This window comes from Homarus americanus, unplaced genomic scaffold (assembly GCF_018991925.1).
Source record: "Homarus americanus isolate GMGI-L3 unplaced genomic scaffold, GMGI_Hamer_2.0 scaffold24260, whole genome shotgun sequence".
Taxonomy (NCBI): domain Eukaryota; kingdom Metazoa; phylum Arthropoda; class Malacostraca; order Decapoda; family Nephropidae; genus Homarus; species Homarus americanus.
In genome coordinates, this window is record NW_024721079.1 from 6529046 (window position 1) to 6545276 (window position 16231).

The 16231-nt window shown below is 37.7% G+C and overlaps 1 protein-coding gene across 1 annotated transcript; it reads right to left on the minus strand.

The window, feature by feature from the left end:
- Positions 1-851: 851 nt before the first annotated feature.
- Positions 852-14816, minus strand: LOC121861496 (39S ribosomal protein L10, mitochondrial-like). The gene is made up of 6 exons (XM_042359294.1): positions 14534-14816; positions 11959-12211; positions 9930-10094; positions 9096-9197; positions 3529-3717; positions 852-1125 (listed from the first exon to the last, which is right to left on the minus strand). Exons 2-6 carry the CDS (start codon positions 12184-12186, stop codon positions 1036-1038), a joined length of 774 nt encoding a protein of 257 aa, XP_042215228.1. The 5' UTR covers positions 12187-12211; positions 14534-14816; the 3' UTR covers positions 852-1035.
- Positions 14817-16231: the final 1415 nt, after the last annotated feature.

Sequence of the window (16231 nt, forward strand, 5' to 3'; positions counted from 1 at the left end):
GCTTAAGGGGGTAAGAATAAGTAATCCTACGAGCTGTTACAATTTGTAAGATGGGTACTTTTATAATTGTTGGAGATTTATTTTTATTTTTTATTTCTATAACTACCATGTACTGTAATCGTTTTTAAGTTTCTTGGTTATTTTTCTCATTTTATTTTTAACTTTTTTTCTATACAGTATTTATTGCTTTCTTTCAATATTTTACTAACTGTATTTTTTTCATTATTATTATTTCTTTACTTATTATGTATTTCCTCTTACTTTAATTATCAGCTTATTTATAAAATAAAAAATTCTATGGATATATACTGGTAAATAACAGAAGTTTCAGAATAGTGATGATAATTTCAGGGTTGTTTTATTAGAGCCAAATTCTAATAATAGCATCTGTGACTTGCTTTAAAAAAAAATTCTTGGGACTTGCTCTGTTGGTGTCCAAGCTATGACAAGTGTTTGTGGACAAGTACCTGTGGCACTTTCTATGAAATAAAAATACTGTATCAAGACAAGTACAGGTATACCCCAATAACCGACACCTAGAGGGACTGGGAAAAGTTGTTAGTTAGTGATTCAACAATTATCGAAGCAATTAAACCCATAAGAACATAACAAATTCAGGGGCTTGACTCACTGAAGTGCCTCAGGGTGTAGTTGATGAAATTGTGCCTATCAGAAGTGAAGACTCAAAAGAACTTGTGAGAAGTATATACAGTACTGTAAATAACACCTCTAAGAATGAAGGACTGTAGCAAAGAATAGTACAGCACATGTATGTGACAAAATACGTAAATGACCTAATTGGAGTGCATTCATATATAAACTAAGGAATACAGGTATAACAAAACAAAGAGGAAAATTAATCGATATAATACGGTTCACACCACAAAAAAATGTACAGTATATAACAAGATACACATCTCACCTTAAATTGGAAACCAGTACTACGGTATTATGGTTTCATTTTATGAGTAATGTTGCATTCAAAACTGTCTGAATCCTCCATGAGAGTTTTGTACAAAATTCCATTGGAATTCCTTATTCTTTACTTGATGAGGGATCAGGCTCACTGCTTTCTGGTGAACCTTTATCTGTTACGTATCTTGCCAAGGAAGAAGATAACTCAGTCTGTGGATAAATAACAGGATTATAAGATGATAACAAAATGCAAAGCATAGCAAATTTAACACTAGCACACACAAAATGCCGAGATGACACATACATGTATGACAGCAAGAATATATGTTGAATGGGAGTTATTGGAGAATGTAGTACAGAAGGGGTGAACTTAAAATAAGCTGTGTTGTATAGCCAACTTCATATTTCTCTTTTAACCTCTTTGCCACTGATTGGCTCATTAGCTGCGTGGGCGGTCGGTCATGTCTCTGATATGCACTGTTGGCAAGTACTGGCTCCAGAATGCATCTGTACTTGCACCAGTGTTGGTTGTTAAGTCTGGTCTGATAAGAGCTCATAATCGGTGCTGTCACAACACTGGCAGATTGTTCCACAAGTTTACAATTCTCACTCTGAAAAAGTTTGGTCTTAAAATTTTTTGTGACTGGCTTCTTCAACCTTGAGCTGTGACCCTTGTGTGTGTGTGTGTGTGGTGGGGGGGGGGGAGGCTTCAGGTATGAACACTCGATCGAGTAGTGCCATCCGAGATGTTTATAAGCCCATCTATAGTATAAGCTAGGTGTTCTAATCTCTGCGTAACTAAGGTGCCATTAAGCAGACTCCAGTCTGGTGACCCGCCTTTGGGCATTTTCGATCAACTGACAGTATTTTGCATATCTCGAAGATCAGTACCCCATTCAGGGAAACACTTTACTCTTGAAGAGTGTTATGAGGGATGGACCATCTAAAGATCTTCTCAAAATGGCCCAAGAACTTCAGTTTGTTGTCAACATACACATCCAAGTCTTTATCACATTTGGTCTTTACTAATGCAGTTTCTTCATCCCGCTGGGACATGTGATATGCCTCCTTACTGTTGGTACGACCGAGGTGCATCCTCTTACACTTCAGGACATTGAATCTTGAGTCATTTCTTCGACCACTTTTGAAGCTGACAGAGATCTTTCTGTAGCTCTTCACAGTCTGTTTGGTTCTTAATTTTCAAGAATACTGTATTCTGGCATCGTCCACAAACATTTGTATGGAGGAGTGCATGTCATTTATGAAACAAACAAACAATAATGGGACCAGTACACTGCCTTGTGGTATCCTGCTTGTCACAGGTATACATCAAGATTTTGTGTCATTAATCACCGCACACTGCCTGCAGTCAAGAAGAAAGTCTCCAATCCATGCTAGGGCACTTCCCCAAATCCCATACCCTTTCAGTTTAATTCGAAGCCTTTCATGGAGTATGCTGTCGAAAACCTTGGCAAAATCCAGATATATATTGGGGATATTGCCACCCTGTTCCAAAATTTGAGTCCAAAATCCAGCACCTTGAGTGGTTGTGTCAAGCAGGAGCGTCTCGGCATAAAATATGTTGGCAATCCTTCATAAGGTTGTTTCATAGATGTTCCATTATGCCATCTCTTATAAAGCTCTCTAGTACTTAACACACTGCTCGTCAGGCTCACTGGTCTAGAATTATTCATAGAGTGGTAATTGCCCTGGGTACCTTAAGCTCCTCTAGGCATTTACAGAACAGGATTGTAATGGGCTCACCAAGCTCATTGCACAACTCTCTTAGCACTTTAAATTGCACTATGTCAGGGGCAGGGCACTTATGAACCTTTAGCTTTGCCAATTTATTTCTTATACCCTCTTCTTAGAACACAATGTGGGTCAGCACTGTGTCAAGCTATCTTTCCTCAAATGCAGGAAGATTGTTCGCATCCTCTCCTGTGAACACTGAGGAAAAATTTTTTAATGCCAATGCCTTGTCTTGATCTGAATTGTCAAGCCTCAGATTCAATAAAGGCTTTCACTCTTACAATGGATCCCCAATCTGCTGTAAGCACAGTACCAGTAATACCTTCCAAAGTTGTTCATGGCACACGTGTTGTTTTTTCTCCATCATTCATTATTGCAAGCTCTTACCCACTACAGTGCCCAGTGGGAGGCCAGTATCAAGAGCAGTACAGACTCTCACTCAATTAACGTCATTTATATATTTTTAGAAATATACAAACACTAAAAATAATGCCACATAAAATAGATCAATATTATTTGCAGCTTCCCTCAGAGGAGAGCTGCATTGTGAAATGAGGCATCATGTATAATATTTAAGATATTTATCCAATCATATTATATATACTATACAGTTTATAAGGAAAATAGACTTGGCATGGATGACCTTATATTATTGTCCTATAAACCTACTATACACAACAGCATCCATGCTCAACTAGCATTACAAATGTGAATGACAGAGTTGCTGTTTTAGAAGATGGATAGCAGTAAAGTTTGCTCCCAGTTTTGGGATTTTCCATTAACAAATTTATGAATACTTTGTATTTTTTCTCCCTTCAGTTGTAAATGCTATAAATTAATTACAATTGTAAAAAAACCAACCTGGTGGTGTACAAGGTTGTGAGAGACTCGTTGTGCTGGGGAACTGAGAATGCCAACTAGCTGACCCTGTAGAGTTTGCAGTGATGGCAGTGCAGCATATCGTTTGAGGTCTTCCACACTCATGAACCGATCCTCTACAACTCCACCAATAAGCACCAGTCCAGAAATTTTCTTTTCAATCTTCAGCAACTGAAACAGTTGATGTTATTAAAGGTAAACAGTGCAGGTATACAATTAATGGCAAACAGTGAGACATTTTTAACAAAGTTAGCCCAACAAAGTCATCATTAGCTTATTTCCATTAGGGTCCTTTAAGCAAAGGACCCTAATGGAAATACACTACAGGTATCTGAACTTACATTCCGATATAATTACTGGATTTAATGTGGCAAATTAAACTATTCTGCTCATTTATTACTGTAATGAAAAAGTTATTTTAACTTGAATACATAAACTAGGTACTGCACTACAAAGTTGTGTTCACTGCCTCTTAGTGCCATGAACAATCACAGATAATCATAAAAAATATGATTCAGCCTCCAACTGCTTCATTCTACTACAGTATACTGATGATGACAGTTGACAAGGAAAGGAGCAATCATTTAAGTGATGTTTAGAGTTTTAAAGAGATTTAAAAAAAAATGTGATCATTGGAAATCGTCATCAATCGTGAACTTTCAAATGTTGAATTTAATAACTTATGGAAAAATAAGATATGACGGAGTTGCGGAAATGTGTTCCTACACCTACTGTGGCAACCTGTGTCTCCAAACCATCGCAGTACTGCAGTAGAATCACTATTTATGAATGAAAGGGTACCCCCTGTACTCTATTGTGGTTTAGAAATAAAGAAAATATAATATATAGTAAAACTATAAAATAAGAACAATTAAGAACATGAGTGTGTATTTGTGGGAGGTGAGCATATGTGTGGAAGCAGTGAACTGTAACTGTGTTGCCGAATGCCTCCCCCCCCCTTCCCCAGATGTGATGTCCCGGCATATACACACAAACCTCAGAGTCGGCTGGTTGATTGCCTGGCTGAACTGTGTGGCGTCCTCCAGAGGATGATTTGAGTATGGAAGGAGTAATTTTCATACATAAAATGTGTGTTATAGTATAAATGATATGCTATGTACAGGTGTTTACCGTTATATGATGGGGTTAGGGACCTCAAAAACCCAGCGTTAGGTGATCAATCGTATAATGATATTAATAACTCATGGGGAATAATAGGTTCCGTTTCTGAGACCCTGAAGAGCCCAAACAATTTTTATATCCTGCTGCTATACTGATTACATGATGTCTAAAAAACTCAAATAATTTATAAAGAATAGAATAGACATATCCTGGAATACTGCGAGTTATTGCACATCACTTTTTCATATCAGTGACCCAGCAGAAGAGGGTTGTAAATTAAATAGTCTACGCCATTGGATTTACCATAAAAGTGCATATAGTGGCACACAGGTCTGGGGAGGGGGAAGTGGCATGGGGTATTTCAGCTGGTAGCTGTTTCATGTGTCCCCCACCCCCCTTATTTTTTACAGGGAATAGCCCACCCGGGCACAGGTCATCGACCCACAACAGGGCTAGTGGGCGAAAAAATAAGTAAAAAGAAATTAAAAATAGAAAATAAAAAGATTATATTAATCTACACAATGAAGATGCCGGAAAACCAGCTTCTTGATGTGCGACAGATTATATGAGTATGGAAACGTTGAAGAAGGCAGAGCATTTCACAGTTTGGCTGTGTGACGAAAGAAGGATGTACTATAACAGATTATTGTAGTGTGACTGACATCCGCACAGAAATGGTGGGCACTGCGGGCAAGACAGGTGTTAAAGAGCCCACGGCCTTGCCGGCGGTACACAGGATGCCAAATCCACCGAACATTGCCTGTTAAAGTACCCGTAAAAGAGAGAGAGTGAAGCAACATTGCGGCGAAGAGAAAGGGAAGAAAGGTTATCAACTAAAGGAGGAGAGTTAATAAGGCAAAATGTCTTTGATTCTACCCTATCTAACAGTAGGACAGAAGAAGAGCCACCCCAGATATGAGAGCAGTACTCCAAGTTAGGACGAATGAATCCCTTATATACTTGAAGCAACTGCTCAGGATTGAAGTAGCCACGGTATCTGTACAACATTCCCAGCTTTCGGGAAGCAGCTTTAGCAATGTTGTGGATGTGTGGCTTCCATATCTATTTAAGAATTTGGCAAAATGATTGCCTCCTGAAATGTGATTGGTGGGACATAATCTAATTTGGAAAGTGTAATTGGTAAATAAGGAGTTTTATTACTATTGAATTTAACCAAGTTTCTACCTCCCCATTCAGAGATGCTGCACAGATCTGCATTGATAGATGAAATGATGATATCTCTAGAAACAGATCTAGTTTGTGAATTAGGGGGAAGGGGAAAATGTGAAGAGTGAAATGATTGCCAAATTTCAACGCAGTATTTTTACTTTATTTTATTTTTTTAGGTCCTCACATTTACTGATACAGTATACACGCAACACAGTTCAGCAGGGCGGTCACCCAGCTGACTCATGAGACGTGGGTGGCTGCTGGCTGTGTATGCCATGACATCACATATGGGGAAGGAAGAGTGAGGCTGGCCCACTGCCTCAATACATACGTTCACTTCCCACATACACACCCATGCTCTTAATTTTTCTTACTTTATAGTTTTATATTATATTTTCTTTATTTTTAAGCCACAGAGTATTGCACAGTAATGATTTTTCCGCAACTTTTATGGTTTCATTACATGTATCAAAGACAACATGCCATCTCACAGGCCACCTCCCCGGTTTTTTCCCCGTCAAGATATTGCGAAAAAGAATTTGTTTACCCTTTCACCGCGCCCGCTAATTTCGGCGGTATTCCTCAAAAAGTGCCAAGTCACTAAAAATGGAAATGCTTACTTTAACATTTTAACTACAGTACCTTTGTTTTTTAATGAAAAAAACCCACAAGGAATCCATATTTAACAATTAAAAAGTCAAAGTAATAATATCTAGGGAAAATTTACGATTTTGTAGGGAAAACACTTTTTTTTCTGTGTTCATAATAATGGGCAATATCATAAGTAGATTATATGTCAGATAGTGTAAACTGCAAGGATAAATAGTTTATCTTCCATTGAAGTCACATAATTTTATATTACCGACCATTATTCATATACTGTACAGTAAACTCCCGCTTTACGCGTTTCACTTTACGCGTTTCCATGTTTACGCGGTACCCTGACGAAACCGGAATGCTCACTTTCCGCGGTGTGTGTACCCTTTTACGCGGATAGCGGCGCGAGCAGGGTGCGCACAAGGTCGCCCAGTCATCAAAACATTACCGAGTTCTTCGCCCGCCACCCACCACAGCCAGCCCAAGTCAGTGATAGTGATAATGATAGTGAGGATATGGACTTGTATGGACTTTGAGGGGTTTGACAAAGAGGCCCTGCAAGCCTCTGTGGTGGATAGTGATACAATTGATGCAAGTGATACAGGTGAGGGCCAATAATCTGCCCTCTACCTCGGAACCAACCCCCCATCCCCGTGTGCCCAGCCATCTTTTCTACTAATGTAAGTGTTAAAAAACCTAATATTATTGATATTTCTCTTAATTATTAATTGTGTGTGCATATTACCATAAAATTAAGAAGTTATACAACGTAGGTATTGTGTCTGAAAAAGTGGAGTTTGGGGGTCGGCCCGGTCTCTTTTTCAATTAATCCCTTATGTTATGTTGTTCACTTTACGTGTTTCTCACTTTATGCGGGCCGCCGTGGGTTCAATTGACCGCGTAAAGTGAGGGTTCACTGTATATTGAAACCCTATATCTTAGGGCCAAATGCGAAAATCATTTGTGCACAGATGAGAATGATAGTGGGTAAATGAAATAAAAGATCCAAATAGACTAGTTATTCTATTGCACTTGTTATTTATTTTGACTAGAACACAATATAAAGTAAGATTACAAAGATGAAGTTGATTTTAAGACAAAGAAGTAAACCACCTTTGGGAATATATATAGGTAAAGAATAAATTCATATATATCCTTAAAAACTTGATTTTCCTTCCACATTTTACACGCCTTACTCACTCACGTATTGCAGACATTTCTGAAAGGCAAATAAAAACACGGTGTCGGAAAACCCGTCTCAATATGCCATGTTTGGCACTGGTTACATGCGTTGCTCTATTTCCTCTTATACAGCTGCTCCTCGGCTTACGACGGGGTTAGGGACCCAAATCCAGGTCGTAAGTCGAATTGGTCGTAAGTCAAAAATGTTTAAATAATACATAGAAAATCTAAAATGGGTGTCTCTTTTTCTTCTAAGCACCACAAAACTCTCACTTTTAAGCTTGCCAGCCATTTTTAAGTGAATTACAAATGAAAATTTTGTCAGTACGTACACAGCGCAATCACTAACATCGGGACTCGAAAATACGTAATTTGACAAAATTTTGGTACGACTGAGGCGGTTGTATGTCCAGGTGGTTGTAGGTCGAGTATGTCGTAAATCGAGGAGTAGCTGTGTTATGTTTCCATTCTCCTCTATTCATTTTGCACTACCGCTTTCTAATACACATTTCATATAGTACACCCTTAAACTTTTAAAATATCACTATATACAATTTTTCTCTAAAAAGAAAACATGAATAAACAATGTCACATGATTTTCCATCATGGCATATGCAAGAAATAATTTCACTTCCCAAATTAACTCATTCATTTCCCTTCTAATTTAATGATCATCACACTCCAAGTGCTAGTATTGAATCTATAGAATAAATACTAACATTATATATATAATATAAACAGTTATTAGTCATAAAAATGGGGAAACTGGGCAAAACACAGCAGCAATGTTGACTCCTAGTGTTTTGATGGCAGGAGCTTCAGCTTGCCCCAGTCGCCGCTAGGTGACAGCATCTACTGGGTCGGCGCATAATTCAAACCCTGAAGGACTGAAGTCGGGTTACGCGTTAACAGAAAGTTCTTTTTACGAATGTGGACTAAAGTCGATTTACACGGTAAAGGACATAAATAAAAATGTGAATAAAGTCGAGCCACACAGTGAAAGGGTTAAGAGACGGAGGATTTAAAAAAATAAAATAAAAAATAAAAATTACTACAGTATACCGAATAAATGTTTAGTTAATTAACGCTACCTGTAATTTGTATTTATGGTCTTTGGGTCCATTACATACATGTTAGAAGTTACTCATTAGTTCCCAAATACTCGATTTGCCACACTGTTAGCCGTAAAGGAATACATACTAAAGATTCTTCTGTATTACTGTGCAAATGTCAGACAAGTATGAGGGGTGGGTAAAGTGAATACAGAACATGCCTCATGTCTGTTTAAACCCCAGTCCATCTAATTGTGAATGGGTAATACATAAGTTTAGAGCTGGCAATTGACTGCAGCCCCAGCCACAGTGTTTCCTTGTGTAAAAAAGAAAACAAAAAAGAAACTTACTATTAACTTTGCTTGCACACATATCAAGCCTAAGGTACCCACTTTTATACACTTTAGATAAACAAAGGAATCTTACCTTTGCCACAGCAAGCTGATCACCAGCAAAGGTGACAGTTGTTGATTCATATAACTTCAAGAGAGATTCATATTTTGTTCCTGAGAAGGCTAATTTTATCATCTGGAAAAAAATAAAAAAATAAAAAAATAAAAAATTTACCCCAAGCACAAATTCACTAGAATATGGTGATAACACGAGTAAGATGGATACGAGTACAGTATTGAAGAATTGTAGTCTTTGAAGTAAAATGGTTGCTCTACTATGGTGAGTACCATAGTAAGGTATTCACTGTAGTAATGTGGCTGCTGTGGTACTAAGGCCACTGCAGGAAGTTCATCACTTCATTTATCCACTGTTTATAGATGACAGGCAGATGGCAAACAATTCAAGTGAGTGATACTCAAAATGACACTAAATCAACCATGTAAAATTCCAAAAGGAAAACTTTGGAGAAGTATTACAACAGAATTTATATAGAAAATGTGCAGTGCAATACTGGGGAGCCTATAGCCAGGGTATCTGTACTGGTGGAATCACCATGTTTGATACAGAACAAAAACAATTAGGTCTTCAACTTTCCTTACCTCTGAGTCTCATAATTTCTCATTTAAACACCACTCACTATAATTCACCTGCAGACTCAAAACAATTTACATTCACTCTGAATCTTTTTAATTTGGACTTGAGCTTTATTTCTTTGCATCAAAATTTCTTTCTTCATAATATTTTTCTACCCTACAGGTCCTTTCCTGATCTGTTGTCGTGTTCCCCTTACACAACAAGGACCCAAGATACCCATCTGATTTATCCAAGTAGCCTAAAACATCAGTTTAGCAACAATTTCATACTTACATTATTGTTATGTTTAAGATATGCCATATTAATCTTGTTTAGTTGAAGCCGTGTTGCAAAGAGCTCTGCCTCAGACATGGGGAGTTGGTGAAAGATAGCTACTAGTTTAGCATTCGCAATCTTTTCCAAAAATTCTCGAGCAAGAATCTGCTCAAAAGGATTGATCTGCCCAAGAAAAGAAAAGAAACAAAGGAATAATTAATGTTCTCAGAATGTTACTGAACTAACACACAATAAAAAAAAATCAATAAACTTACAATCATCATATCAAGCATGCCTCCTGGTGCTTAACTGTCCATCTTTATGATCCTGGGTATACATAATGGCATGTACAGTCATGGTCAGAAGTCCTGCCACCTCTCCTGCTGCTCCAAAAGCCCCGAGATTCACTCATGAATCCAAAGCATCCGTTGGACAGAATAATCTACAGTCGGTGTCTACTGCTTCTGGTTCACAAGGCTGAATCTCGGAGTTCATGAAGCAGCGAGAGAGGCAACAGGACTTTTAACTGACTGTACAGTACCTGTACCATAAAATATTTGCAACCTTTATATGGGCTAAGGCATTACATCATACAGTACAGTATATAGTATTTGTCATGTTTCATTTTAAGCCCTGTTATCTTATTACATCGCACTAATAAAGCATCTTTACACTATTTCTCTTTTAATCATATTTATTACAATTTCCATGATACATTTAATATGGAAACGTGGAAAAAACAAATCTCGATAAAATCACACAGGAAAAAGGGAAACAATGGAGCACCTTAGCTTTCATCTTTATTCAAGACATCTTCAGAGGCAACTGAATTACAGGAACTGAGAGAGGCTTATGTTCACAGGGTGACCTTACAAAACATCAGGTCAGGTAAAAAAACATGATATCCACACACCACCACCACTGCAAACATAAGAGGAGCTTATAAGAATGAGTGACGTAACTAGTCATGTCAAGTAAAAATGAGACCCACTAAATATCTATCTTACATCTAACTCAAATGCTTTCAAAACATTTTTACCCTTATCATGAGAAATGGTCACAACTATATATTTAGGGTGTACAGAAAGCCTACACAGGTAGACAGTTTCATAATATTTTTATCGAGTCACCTTGAGTCTACCAAAATGTCATTTTTTTTCTGCGATGTTTTTGAGATGTTTGCATATTTGTGATCCTGAATTTATTGAAGAAGAACTGCAACACATTCAGTCCATTGCACAAAAACGAGGCTACCCTTCATTGTTTGTTGATCGTTGTCTTAAAAGGGCAAAAAATCCTTTTATTGCACTCAAACTAGACAAGTTCCTACATTTAAGAATATTTTGGCTCTACCTTATCACAATGAATTTGTCCCGTTAGTTCAGTCCCTTAAATTATTAAACATTAATTTTGTGTAGCAATTGTAATGGAAATTATGTTGGTCAGACTGGGAAAGCATTGCAACTCAGAATAAAACAGCACTCGGTATAATATTAGAACAGCATCTGAAAGCAGTGCACTTTTCATTCATAAAAGTAACAATAATCATCCCATGGATTGGGAAAACAGTTTAGAAGTGTATAAATCATCATGTGTCACAGAAACACTTCTGATTAAAGCAAGTTCGATTAGCGAAATGAATTCTATAAACCTTAGTACAAAACTGATATGTTAGATAAATTTATTTGTCAGTGGCCCAAGGTTAAAAATGTTTTGAAAGCATTTGAGGGAGATGTAGGATAGATGATTAGTGGATCTCATTTTTTTTTACCTGACTTGACATCACTAGTTACGACGTGCTTTCTCATAAGCTCCTCTTATGTTTGCAGTGGTGGTGGAAGTGTGTGGATTAATGGGTGTCATGTTTTTGACCTGACCTGATGTTTTGTAAGGTCACCCTGTGAACACAAGCCTCTCTCAGTCGTTTTAATTCAGTTGCCTCTGAAGATGCCTTGAATAAAGACGAAAGCTAAGGTGCTCCATCGTTTCCCTTTTTCCTGTGTGATTTCATATAGATAGATAGATAGATAGATAGTATATGCTGTACCTGTGTTTGTGATTTCAGTAAAATTTTCTCTTTCTTCTTGCATGTAATTGAAGGATACAAATCCTCCTCTGGATCTCTATATATGGGTTCTGTCAGCTTCAGAGCCACTGCCCGATGCCAATGTGGTATTGCAGGTTTTCGAAGGTTTGGTGTTCTTGACCGATTTCTTAATGTCTGTACAAGAGGACTCCTGACAAACAAGAATCGCCCGCCAATTGTTAAAGACATGATGCCTTGTATTTCTTAGTTACACCTGTAGAAGAAGATTTTATTTTTAAAGCATATGGATATCTTGGAGCTTTAATGTGGAGAGGTAAAATCATCACATGCCACAAATAAAGGGAATGTGTGTGTTGCTCTTGATTCTGGCCTCCCTGCATCATAGCAGGAAAAGGCTCGGAAAAATGAAAAAATTTTGTAGGTGTTTATAAATCGCACCCTAATCAGGTAAAGTAAATGTAAGAACAGTGATGCTACCTTAAAAATACAGTGGTCCCTCGGTTAACGAGCACAATCCGTTCTAGAAGGTTGCTCGTTAACCGAAAAACTCGTTAACCGAAACCATTGTTTCAATGGGTTTTTGGGTAATTGGTTCCAGCTCACCGAAAATTGCCTAAATTCAACAAAAAAGGTAGAAAAGTACACTTACTTTGAGGTGTGTATGTAGAAGGCTCCTGGATGATGATGATGATGGGAATTAGAATGGGGGTGGAGGAGAAGGGAGAAGAGAAGGCATTGGGGTGGAAGAGAAGTCACCCCATGGTGCCATTTCACCCATAAAATTTTAGTTCTCTTGGTGTAATTCAATATTATTTTCTTTAAATCAACACTGCATGGCATTATATATTGTCAATATGTAAAATAAATTTCAAAATGACCAATAATTTGCTTGCAAACACAGAAATAAAGCATTTAGTTGAAGAGAGTCTCAAGCAAGATGTTACCTCCACTGAAAAGACACAAAGACTGACGCCTGTATGCTGTGTTGGCAGGCTGGATGGTGTGCCACAAACTAGTGACCCTACCTTCAATTATGTTCAATAATTAATTGTTAAAATGACTAAAAAATTTAATATTAAACTTTTAAAATTATTGAATAGTATAAACTTCTTAATATTTAGTAAAAGGGTAAGGAATTTAAGCCCTAGAACCGATTACTGTGTTGGCAGACTAATGCTACAGCTGGTGGACCGCCAAATGCAAACTAAAACATGTGGAGGTCGGCTCGTAAGAAACTCGTTAATCGAGGGATTGCTCGTTAACCGAAATTAAGAATTTTATGGAAGGTAACTCGCTAACCGAAATCTGTTAACCGAGGCACTCGTTAACCGAGGGACCACTGTAATAATTTTACCAGATATTAATTAATTAATTAATTTCCTTGCTTATTTTAAGTTTCTGTTGTAAAATTTACAAACATTAAAAAATTAGAATTAAATGAGCCATATACTGTACATCTTAACCAAAAAGTTACTTTAGATCATGTTCTCAGGCCAACTTCAGTACTGTATTGTACTGTATAATTACCGGGTAGCTTTGGTGTATTCATTTCACTTGTTTTCAGACAAAAACTTAGTGTCAACTCAACAATCTCTTCGAAGGTTCCTTTCAGATTTCTTTTTAATATTAAAATAGAAGATAACTGCAGTATTTTAGGTTAAGTTTGGTAGGTTAGTTTGGTTCAATTTATGAACGAAAATATTGAAAATGTAGTAGGCTACCTATACCTGCTACTTCTGGAGTTTACTGCCAATGCCTATGTAACATTCTGGAAGTACAGTACAGTACTAGTACTGTACCAAATACTGATACATTGTATAATTTATCACTCATAAAATGAACCAAACTAACCTACCAGACCTAACCAAAATACTACATTCTCTTTTATTTTAATCTTCTAAACCCCCCCAAAAGAGATATACATTAAGTGATACAGTATTTTGCAAAACATATTTCTTATGGATTATTCGCCATACACCTGTCCTATCCATACCAAACTTAATCTAACCAGAAGCAATAGATTTTATTATTGGTACACGAAGGTCAGATTCGTTTAAAACACTGAAATACACTGGAAAAACATCGGTCAACCCCTAGTAAAATACTACGGTAAAGGTAGAGAAGAGGGTAACCATCAGAAGGAATTGTCTGAATTGGTTTAAAATTTTTCTTCACACTAATATCATGATATTAAACACAAAAATGGAAACTACAATGGGTATGTTAGGTCAGGATCTACTAGGTTCTATGCATCGTCGTTTCCATTCTTGTGTTTAATATCATATTAGTGTAGAAAAAATTTCAACCAATTCGGACAATTCCTTCTGATGGTCACCCTCTTCTACACTTTTACCAAATTTACCGCTACATTATTTATTTTGCCCAGAAAACCATTTTGCACAACTACTGTACCTGGGCGATTCGAGCCGCCAAATATTTATACTTTTATCGGTAAAAGCGAAAACATAAAAAAGACGATAAACCTTCATTGTGACAACCTGAACTTTAGTAGAACCAAAATATAATAACCGCAGGCAATCTATATGTGTATGACAAGGACGAATTTAGTAGATACCTCAGTACTCCAGGGATAAAATATGCTGTTGCCTCGATCAGTAGCTCCTCCAAGTACACAACACAGTGTTAAAGAAGGACGGCGGTCGACCAGCACCCGAGTCCAAGACCCAATGACAACCCTCAGTGCCCGAGCCAAAGAGAGTATATAGGAGGAAGTTCTTCTGAAAGAGACGTGATGTAGACCCCCGTAGTGTGTGGCTGCGTGCGGCTGACCACTAGATGGCACTGATTAAATGGCAGAAAAAGTCGTCGGCTGGACATGGTGAGTCGGTGACTTGAGTGACACAAACATGGCGAGAAGGAACAGGCTTCACTGGTGTGTTGTGTGCGGCACAAATAAAAACAACAATAAAGACATGAGGTTTCATTACTTCCGAAAGTACAAGCAAAGGTAAATTGCAATTCCACCTCCCACTGTTAGAAAGTAAAAAATATATTTTTCTAGTGTATTTGTGTGCTGAGACCGAATATGACCTTCAGTGGTAATTTTTTCTTGTAGCACCGTTCACTTGTAGCAAGTTAAAAATATATTTTTCTAGTGTATTTGTGTGTGCTGAGACCGAATATGACCTTCCTTTTTGGCGGAAATTAGCCGGGTTTTTTTTAACGATTTTTTTTCGTTTGACATTTTCCGAGATTGAAGAAGCCGCAAGTCCAGAAAACCGTGAGGGCAAACTTTTTCGGAGTGAGGGTTGTAAACTCTTGGAACAATCTACCAGAGAGTGTTGTGACGGCACCGAGTGTGAGCTCTTTCAAGACAAGACTTGACCAACACTGGAGCAGGTTCAGGTACATTCAGGAGCCGGTGCATGCTCAGTATTTGCCAACAGTGCGTGACAGAGACGTGACCGATCGCCCGGGCGGCTAGCGAGCCGATCTTTTGGTGAAGAAGATAAATGAAAAGGAAAAGTAATCAGAGACGTGACCGATTGCCCAAGCGGCTAACAAGCCGGTCAGTGACGAAGAGGATAAAAGTAAAAGTAAAAGTTTACAAGGTTGTCTCGGAGTAGATGTTCCATTGTGGCATCTCTGATAATACTCTCAAGTACTTTACATATTATGCTGGTCAGGCTCAAGGGTCTATAGTTGTTCGTAGAGTGACGATCGCCCTTCTTGAAGATAAAACTCACCAAGCCACTTTCCATTCACTGGGGATCTTTTGTTCATCCAGGCCTTTACAAAACAGGATCTTCAGGGGCTCGGCAAGCTCGTTACACATCCCTCTTAGCACTCTAGGATGCACCATGTCAGGGCCGGGACTCTTATGGACCATTAGCTTTGACAGTTTATTTCTAATATACGTATATGTTTAAGTGAAGGAAATTGATATCCACTGACATAAATATCTCTTATGTCATAATTTGATCTTTGATCAAATTTTGCAAAAAACAAATTTCTGTATGATTTTGAACAACCTGGTTATGTTCCTTTGTTAGGAAAGGATCATGGAGAGGCCTCTGAATACATATGTCCAGTAGTTACCGTGGTATACAGTACTATACAATACAACTTTTTTTTTGCTTTTCATTCATAATCCGAGTGTTTGGTCATTATAGCATCAGCTCACATGTTACAGTATAATTGTAGTTGCACAGGTTGCCCTCATTTATTTTAGGAATTGTATTCCAAGAAAATGCTGACAAGTTAAATTATAAAAAAATGAATACAGATTTTCATAATAAAAGAGGGGTCATGC